Source organism: Pan troglodytes, chromosome 1, assembly GCF_028858775.2.
Source record: "Pan troglodytes isolate AG18354 chromosome 1, NHGRI_mPanTro3-v2.0_pri, whole genome shotgun sequence".
In the NCBI taxonomy this organism is placed as follows: Eukaryota; Metazoa; Chordata; class Mammalia; order Primates; family Hominidae; genus Pan; species Pan troglodytes.
In genome coordinates this window covers 153,947,594-153,964,073 of record NC_072398.2, presented here as the reverse complement: position 1 = coordinate 153,964,073, position 16,480 = coordinate 153,947,594, and the positions used below count along the sequence as shown (strand labels likewise).

Sequence of the window (16,480 nt, the reverse complement as noted above, 5' to 3'; positions counted from 1 at the left end):
GAGATGAATGAGACAGGGTCTCTGACTTCAGTTGCCTGAGACTCAGTTGACCACAATTAAATCATGAGGTACAGAAGGTTACTCGAGGTGCCTGTGGGAGAAGATGTTCACTCTCTGCCTGTCAGCAGCATCTGACCCACTGAGCTTTATTGGACCATCTGTCTCCAACTTTCAAACTGGACTCAGAGAAGTCCTTGCATTCCACTGATTCTATCAGGTGGCATAGGGATAAGGAGCCAGGACAACAGGAATATTGTACCCTTCCACCCCACTTGGTCAGGGGCAGACCCAGTTGGCTCTGTTTGCATCTGGACTATTGTATAAGATTTCTTTTCAACAAAAGAGCCTTTGACAAATAAGAACTTTAACAACCTCTGGTCTAAGACACAACCATGATGCTTTCCAATCTAAATCAAACTCTTTCACACTTTTCAGGAGAGTTGAATCATCACCTTATTACTGTCCCAAAGAGAATGTAAGCTGTCATATGCATGGTGTGAGGGAGCAGAGGCAGTGGGGCAGAGAGAGAAGGGCTAAATTATATCTTGGGGGAGCAAACTGCCAAGCAATCCGTGAGTGCCTAATCCCCAAGGGGAAGTGTAGGTAACCTGGAGAGTCATTTCCCATCAGGTGTCCTGGAGGTCTGCCTTCTCATCTCACCCAAAGGGCCTGAGTTACTTCTAGGAGTCAGTCATTGGCAAGAAAACTAATTGTACCCCCTAAAGTATTAAGCCCATGGACTTCTTAGGAAGAAAGATAGCATCGCATTCACATTTAAAACCCCAAGTGGAAGTGGTGGGCATATAAATGGCCATGGTGGCAGATGACAGACATATCTCATTCAAGATCTGGCAGAATCTAACTGACTCAAAGTCATTTGAATGGCATGCAGCATCTTTCATTTGGTACTGTGATGGCCTCCTGGACTGCTCTCTCCATCACTTGTCTTCTTCCTCTCCAAACACGACTGCCTTACTAGATGACAAATCTGACTTTGAAGAGTCACTTAAAACTCCTCAGTGACTTCCCAAAGCTTTGTGAGCAGAGTTCATACTCCCTAGCTTAGCACACAAGACCTTCAGGATAGGGCTTCTGCATATCACTTTAGTCACATCTTCTCTACTGATGCATTTATGTGTTTATTTGTTTATTCAACCTTACTGAAAAATTCATAAAGGAACTCACCCTGCAGACACCTGTTCCTATGACCTCAGTTTGGACTGCCCATCCCCTACTTCCTTAAGCTGGCTGGTTTTCCACTGGCTCTTTACTAATAACACTAATGGCTGATATTTGTTGTGCACATACTTCATGCTGGCTCTGTGCTTAACATGAACACATGCATTATTTTCTTGAGCCTTATAATAATCTTATGAGGTAAGCATCATTAATATCACCATTTTACATAGAAGACTTAAAGACATGAAACAGCTGCCCATGGTCATAGGGCAAATAAATAGCAGAGCTGGAATTTGAATGCAGTCTCCAGGGCTCAAGAGCCAATGCTCTTAATCCTTCAGTTCATTGTTTCAGATACAGTGGCCCTTCTTTCTCAGCTCTCCTTAGCCCCCTGTCTGAGTCAGACCTACTGGGCCCACTGGGCCTCCCTCTTCCTCTGCCTTGCCCCATCTCACTGATTGGTTTGTCCATCTCCTTTGTTTGACTCTAGGCTCCTTAAGAGGAGGGCCCTGTCTCAATCCACATTTGTATCATTAGCACTTGTCATTGTGTCTGGCATAGAGTGTATCTTCAGTACAGATTAGTTCAATGAGAAACAAAAATAAGCCCTGTCCATGGGGATGTTTAAGAGATTGATTCTAAACATTATTATTGCAAGACCAAAAGTGCCAGGCACATTAAAACTATAACTAGCAAATTCAGATTTTGAGAAGGCAATGAGGGCCACATTGTTTTATTTTCAGCCAGAGCCAGCTCTGGGTACTCAAACAGGGGCTCAGGCATCAGCCCCCATCCTGCCTGTATCACCAGTCTTCAGGCACATCAAAGTTGAGAAAGCTGGAGAAAATTAATGCCATGTTGCACCAGAAACAGCATCAAAATATATTATTCAGTGGACAGTGGACTCTTAAATCATGCCGTATCCATACTGTAAGCCAAATTCATTCTCTCTAGATGGCCTATAAATTGCGTGAAAAGATCTGTTGTGGTTGCTTTCCAAACTAAGTTATGCTAAGTATTTAATCTCATTTTCCATTGCAAATTATTTGTGATAATAATGGGCCAAGCATTTAAATTCTACCTAATAATCTTATTTCTGGTCATACTTAGCACATTACCAAGTTTACAACTCTCTGTTACCCACCATTTCTTGAGTATTAATTAGCGGGGTAATGATTCAGAGTGATCACCGTCATGGAACTAAATTAATATCTCATCCGTAATATGAAGGACATCTCAAAGGTATCATGAATATCAGAGAGTTGATGCTGCCAGAATTATTAGCTAGCGAACATTAATAAAGCTGCCAGCCTAACAGGGAAAGTTCTTACTTGGCGACAGTCCACCGGGTAGAATCGGAAGCTTACTCACAGAAGACGGGTGTGGAATGGCAATGCCGCCCATGTGGTTTATGTTTTATGAAATAGACTTAAAATATATGGTTGTGTTTCTCCCAGGGTGAGGGTGGGGCTTGAGTGATTCACTGTGGCTCTTTGTCCCATGAACTGTGGGCAGCTGCAGGCTCTTGGTGCTCCATGCGCCTGGACACACAATGCTATTCCATGGGCTTCCAAGGTATACAGCTCTTTTCCTCCCATAAGAAGATCCAAGGACCAGAAATCAAGGCAGCAGAATAAGGGTGGCTCAGGGCACCTCCAGGACTGTGACAGACGCTTGGGAAGGACTGCTGCAGGAATGTTTTCTTCTCAATGCCTCATAGTGTCACCAAGCCCCCAGTGCAAGCCAATTGCAGAACAACCTAGCAGCTTCACAGCTATTAATTCAACTCTATTCTCTCTATTCTTCAAACATTTCCTGAGTACCTACTATATGCCAGGTACTGCACCAAGAATAGAAATGTGTTTAAAGAGAGTGTCTAAGAGTTCTAGAGAGAGGCAAAGACACCATTCTTTCCTCAGGATATTTGCAGCCTTCTGCATAGTCCAGCCCCAAACCCAGTGGGCAGGGTCAACCTAGATCACACTATAGGAGAGAAAAAGTAATTTCTTTTCCTCATCCATCATAGGTTCTTTGCTGAGACTCCTAGGAAAAAAAGACAGATTAACAAGAGAAAAGCATACACATTTATTTAATATAAATTTTACATGACACCAGAGCCTTCAGAAATGAAGAGCCAAAGAAACAGGGAGACCTCCTTATTTTTATGCTAAGTTTGATGAGGAAGTGGATAGCTGTGAAGAAGTAGGATTGGACAAAGCAGGTGTGATCTAATGGTAATAAACCAGGGTGGGTGGGAGGAGGTAGCAAGGTATGTTTGTTCAGATTCTTTTGACATTTCCTTGTCTTTGAAGATAAGGATGTTCATTTCCTCCGGATATATGGAGGGTACCTCTGGAATGAAAGTTTATGACCTGCTTTAGACGAGGGCAAAGAAATCTTTTATGAACTGCATCAGAGGAGAACAGTGAAGGGAGGTGAAAGTGATCTCCCTGCTTCTGTTGTTTCCTCAAATGCCAAGGTACCATATTTTGGAGCAACATGTCCTAAACCTCATCAGTACCCAGAAATGGAAGTGTCTTCCCTTGCTTGTTAGGGTTATGAGGTTTTTTTCAGTTGTAAAACTTAGCTTTAGAAGAGTCAAAAAGTGGAACATTGCAAACCCCTGTTGCCATTAGCACCGATGGGCAGAATTGCACATGAGCACAAAGCCTCTGTTTAACACCCTGAGCAGCTCGCAAGCACCACACATGGGGCTCCTCTGTAGCAAGAGCTCGGAGGAAAGCGGCAAGGACAAGCTGCTTTCAACCACACACTGTTGATCCCAGCGAAACCTGGGTGCCATTAGTACAGAAACCCCACCTGGGGGAAAGGAGTTTTTCCAAGACACAGAACCTCACTCTTAAGAGTACAGAGTCAACTGGAGTCAACTGGCTTTGGTCCAAACCTTGGCTGCGAAACTTCAGTTTTTCTGTGCATGAGTTTCCTCGTCTGCAGAGTAGGGGTGCTAATAGTAGCTCTCTGCTATAGTTTGGATATGTTTTGTTTGTTCCCACCAAATCTCATGTTGAAATTTGATCCTCAGTGTTGGACGTGGGGCCTAGTGGCAGGTGTTTGGGTCATGGGGGCAGATCCCTCATGAATAGATTAGTGCCCTCCCTGGGGCGGGGCATGAGTGAGTTCTCACTCTATTTGCCCCCAACAGAGCTAGTTGTTAAAAAGAGCCTAGCACGTCCCCCTTTCTCTTCTTCCTCTCTCGCCTTGTGATTTATGCACATGCCAGCTCCCCTTCACTTTCTGCTAGGAGTGGAAGCAGCCTGGGGCTCTCCCCAGATGCCCAATCTTGAATTTTTTGAGACATCAGAATCATGGGCCAAATAAGCCTTTTTTCTTTATAAATTACCCAGACTTGGGTATTCTTTTCTAGCAACACAAAATGGACTGACCCTCTCTTATAGGGGTGTTGTGAGGACTAAATAAGTGAGTATATGTGGAGTGCTGAGCACTGTGTTCTGAGCTGAAATAGTCAAGTCCAGCAGCTTGGATGGACAATAAGTCAGGTTGTGTGCTGAAAGCCAGGCAGTGGACTGTCTCCCTGGGTGTCAGATGCTCCCTATCAAATGGGAGCTGCAATACTTGCCTCAGAGGGCTGATGAGGATGTAAAGGAGATCACATCAGTTAAGCGCAGAAGCTGAGCAGGTACTTACAAAATCAGTTGTCTCAAACTTGGCTGCATATTAGAATCTCAAGGAGCTTTCCACCATTTGAATCTTCTAAAAAGCTTTGTTGTTATGATATGTATTATTTAAAAATATGTTTATTTTTGTTTTAAATAATTTTAGAGTTACAGAAAGGTTGCAAAAATAATACTGAGAGTTCATATAACTTTTATCCAGCTTCCCCTAATGCGGATTTGCATTCCTATGGTCCAATTATCAAAAGTAAGAAATTAACATGAGTATAATGCTCAGCTAAACTACAGGCATTATTGAGATTTTACCAGTTTCTCTACTAATGTCCTTTATCTCCTCCAAGAACGAATCCAGGTTCCCTTTGCATTTATTTGTCAGGTGTCCTTAGTCTCTAAATCCATGGCAGTTCCTCAGGCTTTCCCTGCATTTCATGACACTTTTGATGAGGACTAGTCACGTATTTCATAGAATGTCCTTCACTTGGGGTTTATCTAATGTTTTCCTGTGCTTAGATTGAGGTTATGCATTACTGAGAAGGATACCACAGAAGCCATAGGCCCTTCCCAGAATCTCATAACAGGAAGTATGTGATGTCCATACGTCTTATTACTGGCAATGTTAACCTTCATCACTTGGTTAAGGTAATGTCTGCTGGGTTTACCCATTGTAAAGATACTATTTTTCCCTTTGTCATTAATAAATAACTAGGGAGAGATACTTTCAGGTTATGCAGATAGCCTATTTCTCCTCATCTTTTTCCCCATTAATGTTCTGTTCATTTGGTGCATCTTGCCTGCGACAATTACTGCAACGTTCTGAGGATGGTTTCCTAGTCCCTCATTCTTTCTACATTGTTTATTGGAATTTTTCTGTCATGAAATGCTGTTTCTTCTCCTCCATTTATTTATTTATTTATTTATTCAGTTATTTATTGAAATTATCATGGACTCATGGATATTTATTTTATTTTATTGGTTTTATAATCCAATACTGACATTGTTTATTTTGGTTCAAACCTAAGACACTTTCTAAAATACCTGTGCCTGAGTTCCTCTCCAAGTCATCCAAAGCAGAGTCTATGGGGTTGGAGCATAGGTATTTCCTTAAAGCTCCCCAACCGCACTAAATGTTAGTTCCCTCACTCTCCCCACCTGCTTCCTCTAAAAAGAAAAAAAAAATTCTTCCTCACATCATTCTGCAGGGCTTGTTCTCAAACTGGCTGTCAGAGTGTGCATGGCAGGCTGCAGCCACTTGGGGAACTGGCTCTGTGGTTATCTCCATTCCTGCCTCCCCAGCCCACATATCCTTTCCTTCAGCTCACGGGGCCCACAATGGGAACTTGAGTACCAGAATTCCTTTTACAACTGCTTCCTCATGTGGAAATTCTGCTGAGGTTTATTGTAGTTTTCACTGAGGTCAGGTGAAGGAAGAAAAAAACTAGGGCAGTCTTTAGAAAGTCAGGTTTGAGAAAAGACCCAAGGAAGTATGACCTTCAGCTAGGAGTGTCTTTCTAAATGGCATAGTGAATTTAGTGAATTCCACCTGATGGCAGGCTCACAGCTGGGGTAGATGTTCCCGCAGTTTCCAGCGCTGCCTTCTGAGTCCCAGAAAGCACTTTTCTGCTGCTTGGACAGAGTTTTAACATGTGGAAACAACTCGCTTACATGAATAACTTATCTTGACACCTCTGAAATCACAGTAACCAAATATGTAAATTTAATTCTCTTTTTAGGGGATCAATATGGAGTCAGATAAGTTTTTTTTCCAAAGAGATGGTCTTCCTGAATAAGGAAATTGATCCTGTAGCATCTTTAGCTGGTTTCCAATTGCCCCCTACTCCTAGGTGCCGAATCAATCTCATGATATGTTTAGAAACCTAACTGTTTCTTTAGTCAGATTGATGCCAATAAAATGTCCAAAACTTAGATGAATCAAATTTAAAGTGATTTGTGATGGAATAAAAGCTTAACCCCAAGCATACCATGGCAACATGAAATTGGCATGGTTCCCCCAAATTATGCCATATGAATATGGGAAGATATGTCTCACAAATTCTTATTTTTTTCTTCATAGTGGTCAGCTTCAACCTGAATTTTTGTTAGCAGGCATTTTTTGTGTTGAAAACACCTTCTATTAAAATTTTAATGGGATTCCAATTTCTAGGGTAAGTAAATTAATAAAATCTGCAATAACTAGTCAGGAAAGGATCCGGTGTTTCACTATAGAACATAGAGATAATTCCAAGAGAGGCATATTAGAGATGCAAAGTGTTAATTCAGCATAGCATCCAAACCAGGATAAGGAATGTTTAGATGCTGCATGACAAAAATAAATCTCTCTTCCTGGAAGAACTTTAACCTAAGAGGAGAAACAGCTCAAAGGTTTATTGTTGTCAGAGCCAAAAACATGACACCCCTCTTGATAAAAGACTTCGATCCCTGACCCCAGTAGAGTTGCTACTCTAAAAGCTATTTGTGTATTGATCTCCTCTGAAGAAAACGAATAGGTGTCTGGCAGGATGAGCATCTTTGGGAAACCAAGTTATGATACTTAGAGGAGAGCCCAGGTGACCAAAGTGGGAACCCTAGGGCATCAGGCTCTGAAAGATGATTTGCAAGATGCTGGGAAGCCTGGGCCTTTTCCTTCTTAGTCTCTGCAACAAGGCCAGTTGCTGAGCATAGCTCAAATTAGGAAAGTTTGTCTGCCAAGAAACCTTGACTAATCTTACCATTCATTCTTCAAAAGACAGAAGAGGTGGGCTAGACTGGCCTGTTTTAGAAACCAGTCTGAGACCAAGAGTCTTTAGTGCGTAAATATTTATTAACCCTCAAACAAGGGCACCTACCACCCCCACATGTTAATCCTGTGCACACCATCTTGAAGAAACGAGCCAGTACTTCCTGTTTGAGGCTGAGACAGAGATATAGAGGCAGAAAAACACTCGGAGACTCTCAGGCCACCAAACAAGGACTGAGGATGTAGAGTTTCTGGACTAAAAGACTGTAGACTTTGAGTACATAGGCCCTCTGAAGCATCAAAAGAAAAATCGTGGCCTCTTGCTTGCTGTCTTCCTTTTTCTCCCATAGGATCAAACTAGGATCATCAACTTTCCATACTCAGAGAAGAAATTTGCGTTTAGCTGCTAATTCCATATAAATTTAGAAGTTTGCTATTTAGCTGCTAATTCCATATAAATTTCTTTCAACAACAGAATTTTTAAAATTATTTATTAAGCACCTACCAGGGACTGTTCCAGGAATAAGACAAAACACTGCCCTCATGAACACCCAATAAACAAGTAAACAGCAACAACAATTCCAGAGAGCAATTGATGCTATAAAGAAAATGAATTCAAGTGAGATGAAGTGAGGGGAGCAAGTGTCAGGTAAGGCCTCTCAGAGAAGGATATTACTTGAGCTGACACCCAAAGGTGAGGAGTGAACTCAGAGAGGGTATTCCAGGCAAGTGACCACCATCAAGTGCAAAGGCCCTGAAGTAGGGATGAGCTTTGTAGAGTTGACCAGAAAGGCCAGTATGGTGGGAACATAGTGAACAAGGCTGGGTGGATTAGGAGAAGACTTAGAAGAGGAGCCACATCATAATGCATCCCAGCAGCCATGCTCTCTGTATAACTGGAAGCCTCTGGAAGCTTAGTGGAGTGGGGAATGGGAATGACATATTTTGTTTTGGTAATATCTCTGCAGCTGCTTATGGTAAATAGACTGTAAGAAGAGTGAAAACAATACTATTGTTGTGACTTATTAATATGTAGGGTCTAAATCTGAGGAGACTGAACGTTCTGCAGCTCATTTTCAATCTCTTTGATGAAAATGATGGGCACTGATTTTATTTCACAACCTCAAAACCTCTTCACTTCCTTATTGTGTAATCAGAAAAACCATTTGTTGAAACTCATTTAACTAGAAAATACAATTTTTGTTTATCAGCTTATTAAAGATAACATCTTACCTCAATCAGTCAAAGGAAAAAAAATTTTTTTGCTTTAATCAGTTATCTCAATTTCCTCCTACAGGGATCCCAATCACCCTTCAGTACCTTATCATTATTATGAACCTTTTGGACCTGATGAATGTACAATGTACCTCTCCCATGAGCGAGGACGCAAGGGCAGTCATCATCGCTTTATCACAGAGAAACGAGTCTTTAAGAACTGGGCACGGACATTCAATATTCACTTTTTTCAACCAGACTGGAAACCAGAATCACTTGCTATAAATCATCCTGAGAATAAACCTGTGTTCTAAGGAATGAGCGTGCCAGACTATAATCCCAGGTATTCACTGCATCAGACACCGAGACCCTGAACTTCCTGAGCCACCAGACAGGAAAGGGTAGCAGAAAACAGCTTCACTCCTCAGGAAGTACCATGGACAGACGCCTACCAGGTGTGACAAAGCAGTGCAGTTGGATTGTAAGGAAAAATTCCGGAATTAATGCATCCTAATGAATGTTGTCCCCTTCAATGGTGTTACCTTAGGAGCTGAACATTCAATTCAGTTATACCACTATGACTAAAAACAGTTTGGATCTCTTAGTATTGCCTTTGAAACTGCAACATAAGCAACTCAACAATATTAGTTGCATTCCTTTATAGACATACCATGTCAAAGACGTTTTTCTATCAAGTTGTATTCTTTCCTGTTCTATAACCTTTGTCATCTGTTAGACTGTGTATGTGTGATTTGTAAAAAGCAGGCTGAAACTACGGACATGATTTCTGAAGAGCACATCTCCACTGACTTTCATAAAGCAAATGTCCAATATTTATTTATTGAGAGTTTTTTAGTGCAATCTGGGCCAGTATTTTTATAGATTATGATTATGTGGTAATTTATCCTTCCTAACTCTTTAATCCTGAATGATGGTTGGAAATGGCCTAGAATTAGGTTACTCTGTTCACAATGCTCATTGTTAGCATGCAATTGGTATTTGACTTGGAAGTGTTGTGTTGTATTTTTTGAACCCCTAGGCTTCAGGAAAACTGCTCTTTTGTAAAAAGAATAGCGATGACATTTTCTAATGTGCAGAAATGTTCCAAAAGGACAAAATTGAAAACCAAAAACTATGTTATTAAAACAAAAAAATGCTAACAAGAGAAATTTAAAGGTAGTTTTCTTTAGTAATAATTTATGTAAGTGTCCTCTCTTGAGCCCTAGTTTCCTCTTTGGCAGAATGATGTCACTGTACCAGACAACCTCTTAGGTTTCATCCCAAATCTAAACTTGTGGCCTCTTCTTGACCCATTTGAAGACTCTGCACTTGGAGTGATGGGGCCCCAACAGTAGCAGGAACTTTATTTTGGGGAGCCTTATCTACATTCGTATTACTTATATCACTCTTCTGGTTAAAACTACACTTCTTCCTGTGTCCACATGGGCTAAAATCTACCCCCTGCTTCTCTTGAAGCATCACCATCCACCTCTTCCCCAGCCTCTCAACACAAAAACACAGGATACACACACACACACACACACACAAAAGACATACTTCCAAGGGGTTCCCTGGCTACAAGAGCAAAGAGCTGCCCTTCTGTGAGGAAAAGAGACTACAAGGACATGCCCTATCATTCAACTCATTTATGCTATGAACTGTTTAGACTCACTACAAATCTTTTTAGATTATATTCATTACCATTCCTTGGTCTGAAGGAGTATAAAGGACTTATTTTATTCAGAGCCAAGATAAATTCATATTATAGATTTTTATTTAAACAAGTAATATTGTTCAAAAATAGTCTCTTATAAATATACTAGTGTTTTCTTTACACATGACTTAGAAGGCATTAGTTTCTCTAATGCCAAATTTGAAGGCACCAGCAAATATTATGTATGAAGACTGACATTGTTTTACAGACATGACCTGGCTTATGATTAAAGAAGTTTTATCGCATTACCACTTCTTTTCCCTTTTCTTAATTAGTACACTAACTAGTACTATTAATTACATGGAGTATTGTTGTTAAAATGCAAACACAATCAGGGTACTCACATAACATAAACAAAGTTGATATTGCTGTGTATGGCTTGGGCTGTTCAAAGCCAGTAAGATTGAAATGGCTGTCCAAAACATACTGGAATATGTTCTTTAAGTTTTCTCATAGTTTTTAAAGGGACTATGAATTTTATTCCAACACATTGTCTTCCACAGCATGGACTCTGAACACGTCATATTTTATCAACATATGAAAAAGTATATTAATTTTATACAATTTACTTATAGGCCACCTTTATAATCACTTGAAGACATTATGTTGCTCAAACGTAAGTGGCTCCTTTGGCAATTTCTATATTTGTGGAAATTTGGAAAGGCATAGTTTCAACATGAAAGAATGTAATTATATTGCTTCATCTAATAATATCTCACATATCTGTCTATCTTCAGATTTTAGATTTTCTTTATTAAAAAAACCATCACGGTAGCTCCATCTTGTTTGTAACTTCTCCCTCTCAAATACTCAGAAGAATGAAGTGGCCAAATTCAGAAAATCCTGGCTTCACTGGGAAATGTTTTAAATCTACATGTAGCTAGGATATGTGATTTCATATTTTTTAAAAGTGTGGTGTAAATAAGTGTAAAAAATTACCACTTGCAAAGTGGTTTTATTACAGCATTAAAGAAAATGACTAGAATTCTGATAGATTGTGCTGATGAACCTGGTTGTGGGCAATTGAATTCTTGTCTTCCCACTACCATTTCATGACTGTCGTCTTAACACTATTCAACACCATTAAATATAAACTCTGATATAAAAGATGACTACAGAACCATGTTTATAGACCTCGGTGATTTCAGTATCTGATTGTGTTTGATGCCTAAGTCATACTCGTTATGTTACATACCTTTTTCCTCTCTCCAAGCTGTGTCATCAGCTCCCTCCTAGCTTTTAAGACCACAGTAATACAATGCCACAGCTGGCCGATCCATGGCTTCTGTTATTTCAACACAAGAACATTTGGCAGAGGCCATTACAATAGATAGCCATTATGGGCAAAGATACAGGAATTTGCAAACAAAATCAATCACTTCAAATGGCCCATAAAAAGAGGAATCTCAGATTTAATATCCTACAGTAAATATTCACCCAAGAAAGCATACATTAAAAGAACATTAGGAGGTAAATATTCAGCATGCTGCGTGGAGACTTAGCTGTGTGATTTCCATTACCGTTAATGGGCGTTTGGCAACTAAGTCCCTGTGCTTTGCTAACCCTGGTGTGTACTCCTAAGGGCTACACATAAAACCTGAGCAATTCAGAGACTTCTGAGGTCATCAGATTTCAGAGTAAGATCTTTTCTTTAAAAAAAAAAAAAATAGATGAAAGCAAAACACAACGTATTGTACCTAAAAGAGAAATTCGTGTGGTCTCTCACAATCCTTAGGTTACTACCAGATTTGTGTATCCTTTGTTTTCTGAAGTTCTCTCCATTACTGATCTATTTGAATGACATGAGAATGGAGGGAAATAATCTCATTTTGAAATAAAAACTCCCCTCAAAAATTAAAATTACCGACTTAGAAGATGATGAATGCTAAGTAAAAGTAGAAGGAGAAAGTTGAAATTCTATTAGGATTAAGACAGTGTTATTTAAAGGCATATGCACCCATTTAGTACCTGCCTAAATATTTGCCCTTGTGTAAGAGCAAACTCATTTCAGAAATATATCCTGAATTCCACCAGGGTGATGGTTCAAATTGTTAAATAAACCTACTCTGAAAGAAGGGTCCATGTTCCTATTCTCTCTCTGCAGTGTTAGGAGGTGATGTTAACACTCTACGTGTTTTGTATCTGACCCAATCATTTCTTCCATTCTCATTGCTTCTCTCTTAAACCTCATTGTATCTCTTTACTGTCATTTTCTCCCAATTGTCTTCTTTTGTCCACAGTGTGCTCCTAAACCAGCAGTCTTTGGGGCTGTTAAGGTCTTCCTTGTAGGTTTTTAAACTAAAGATCTATCTGGGGAACAGATTTGGGGTAGGTCCTGCCAGAGTAATGACCATGGTAGGTGGGAGGAATATATCTGGCTACCATACAAAGTACTTCAGAAGTACCATTATGGTTTGCCCAGGGCCAAGTGGGGAGTGAAGAAGAGGGGTCCCCAAGACACAGACTTCAATGCTAAAACCAGGGAAGTCCTGGGCTCCATGACAGTGGCTCACCCTATCAGAAGGCCACCTCAAAGAGAACTATAATAATAAGCCCTTGGGGGCAGGATGTGTGAACCAATTGCCTAGGTGTTAGCACATGCCAGAAGGTACTTTGGAATGGAAAGAGGTGAGAGTGTCTCAAGGTTTAAAAATGAGCAAGTGTAGCCCCTCTTTTGTAGCTCACTCATCCCACCTTCTCAGGGTGTTGAAATGCAAATGCAAAAAGGCTGAAACCCTGTTTCTTTCTACTCAGTGCCCTAATATTATATACTACCTTGAATTGTGCTTTGTCTTTTTATCCATGTGTCCTGTTAGTCTAATTAGATTGTAAGCTCCTTGAGGGCAGAGACTCTTTCTCCTTTGTCTCTGCAGCCTATACCTAGTATAGTGCCTTGCACACAATAGGTGCTCAATAAATGTCTGTTGTTGATCATGACCTCTTAATGTTGACCCACTGGATTAGTAATTGGGTATAAACACATCCTTCTATTTTAAAAGTACAAGAAATGCAATATGTTATGATATAGTAAAATTTTAAGTGGGTTTTTATAGGGTTAGTTCTTAAACCTATAATGTTTTTAATCAACAGAGCTGACCTAGATTTCAGTAGGATAATGTTGCTGAATTCATTACATTTGCTAATCCTGGCTGTACTAAGCACACAGGTGAAGTAAAGTTCAGCAAGCTTTGTGTTTTCGCTGTTAGTGAACTGCTCTTAGCACAAATTAAATTTAATATTGACAAATGCTATACCATCTGCAGAAAGGCGGAAGAACAGCTTGGGCTCTGACTTCTGTGGTTCAACGACAAAAGGAAGGCTAAAATGAGACAGGTTATAACCTGCTTTAAACTTGACAGCTTTCTAAAGCTGCTGGGAATCCAACTGGTGGTTATTGAAGGTCTATAAAAATTAAGTATACATTTATCTTGAAAACGAAATGAAACAAACAAACAAAAAAACATTTTGTTTCCATGAAGCAGATCCAAAATGGTTTCACCTCTACCAGAATGTGAAGGGAAAGGAGAGCCCTTGGGAAAAGCTGTCCTCAGGCAGAGCATCGCAGGCTCCTGAATCACCACCTGGCCAGAACCTGGTGTTCAGTTACATCCCAGCTACAGGAGAGGGCAACAGGCAGGCAGTAAAGGTGAGTCAGCTGCCACCTTTACTTCTACAAAGGACCGTATCATTCCCTTCTTGAGCATGTGGACACTCTAGAATTCCTCTTTCGTCATCTACTCTTCCACATACTTATTTAACTGTGTGATCTCAATTTCATTTTTTAAAGCACAGGAAAAGGGCTAGAAGATACTAAACTGAGAAGACTGCTTATTTCTAAATGGAGAGGATCACAGATTTTCTAGCATTTTCAAAATTTATATTATAATCACAAAATGTTATTTCATAAAATTTTAAGAATGTCTTTGCTCACAGCATAAGTTATCTCAAGAGTTAGTGTCTTTAGTCCTGTACCATGTGACTAGCTCTTTAATTTCAAAACCAAATATAGGAAATCCATAAAATTGAGTCCAAATTTTTATAATTATAGTCTACCTACTGAATATCTTCTGTGTTTTGCACAATGTCTTTTGTGACATACATGTTATTTCACCATAATCCTATTATCCCATTTTGCAGACAAGCAGACTGAAACTAACAGAAGTTGTGGGTCTGGCCCCCTGGGTGATGAAGATGAGAACAGACACACAGCATGTCTTGTACCGAGCATTCTTCTATGTGCTTCAGGTATATAAATGCATTTAGTCCTCACAATAACCCCATGACATAGGTTCTTTTATCATTCCCCTTTACAGATGCAAAAATTGAGGTACAAGGCACTTCAGTAACTTACCCAAGGTCATGCCTCCATTAAGTGGGAAAGGCAGGTTAGAAGCCAAAGGGTCTGTCTCTGGAGTGTCTGTTCTTTGTCACCATGTACTTCTTGGCAGAAATTTAATCCTATAGGCAACAATTTCTATTAGAATATTCATTATATAATATTCGATACACACCAAATAATGTGATGAGTATATATATTATGAAGGAAACATAAAAAGAACATTATCACTACTTTTGAAGCTACCTGAGTATTTCTTCTATTGCCTTGAATTTTTTTATTTACCATTTTCTTGCTTTCTAAATGGTTTTATTACATACAGATGTATATATAAATACTATATCATTTAGTTTTGTATATTTACAAACATTATAAGCCTGTTAAAATGTTGTATATAGTCTTCTGAAACTTGCTTTTTCCCAAGATTTATCCATATCCTTTGCATATACAACTCCAGTTTATTTGCACTACTGTATAATGCCATCATGTGAATATACCATAATTTACTTTTATCCATTCTTTTAGTAAATATTTGGGATTTTTGCTTGTTACTAATATGTACAATGCTTGTATGAACATTCTTAGAAAATTCTAGTACGTTTGCAAGAATTTTGTAGAGTGCATACCTAGGAATCAAATTGCTGAGCTATAGAGTCAAACAGTTCACATGTGCACGATATTGCCAAATCGTTTTCCAAAGTGGTTGGACATTTTATACTTCTAACAGTAGTTGTCCACATCCTTGCCAACATTTGGTATTTCCAGACTGTAAATTTTTGACCAACTGGTGGATGTAAATTATATCTCATTATGATCTTTACGGGTATTTCCCTTATTTTTTATGTAGTTTAGCATTTTTTCCTATTGTTAATTCTCTATGAGTGTTACTTCATCTGTGAAAATGGCTATTCATCTTTGTTCACTCTTCTCCTGGGTTACTTTACTTTTTGATTTAAAGAATTCTTAGTATATTCTTGATACTATTTTTGTTGATTCTATGTGTTATAAACATCTTCCAATTTGTGGCTTGTCTTTTCTTTTTCTCTGTGGTGCGTTTCAAGGAACAAAAGTTTTACATTGTACTGTTTATGTCAATTTCATGTTTTCTATCTTACATCATTAGAGCTTCTTATTCCTTATTTAATAACTCTTCCACTGTTCTTAATCATTAACTATTTTCCTATATCTTATTCTAGAAATTTCAAAGGTTTTGTCTTTCACATGGCAGTTAGGGATTTATTTGCTTGTATGATGTGAGGGTAGAACTCACTTTTGTTTTTATATAGATACCAACTGTCCCAGCCAGCACAATTTACTGAAGAATTTGTTTTTCCCTAGTGATTTGCAAATTTTCATATATGTGGGAATTTATTTCTGCTCTCTGTAATCTGTTCAATTCTGATCAAATTGACTATCTCTTTACTAATAAAAATCATGGTCTTAATTACTATAACTTTATAATAAATCTTGATATCTTGTGGTAAAATTTCTTCCTCACCTTATTCTGCCTTCGGGGAATGTCTTGCTTATTCTGGTTTTTTGTTTGTTTTTGTTTTTTTGTTTTTTTTAGTTATAAATTTTTACCGAGGTAAAATTTTCATTCAGTAAGTACACAAATCTTATGTTTATAGATTAATGAAATTCTATAT

General features: G+C 39.1%; 1 protein-coding gene across 4 annotated transcripts in view; it reads left to right on the top strand.

Moving 5' to 3' along the window:
- Positions 1-13,432, top strand: part of ST6GALNAC5 (ST6 N-acetylgalactosaminide alpha-2,6-sialyltransferase 5) — a 203,691-nt gene extending 190,259 nt beyond the window's left edge. For 3 of the 4 annotated variants that reach the window (XM_063815382.1, XM_024347659.3, XM_054683215.1), the window contains exon 4: positions 8,864-13,432. Coding sequence is in view for 3 of the 4 variants with exons in the window: in XM_024347659.3 (XP_024203427.1) it covers positions 8,864-9,095 (232 nt within the window). In the remaining variant the exon portion in view is untranslated. The remainder of the gene's footprint in view (positions 1-8,863) is intronic. The other variant, NM_001037308.1, reaches the window with a different exon arrangement.
- Positions 13,433-16,480: the final 3,048 nt, after the last annotated feature.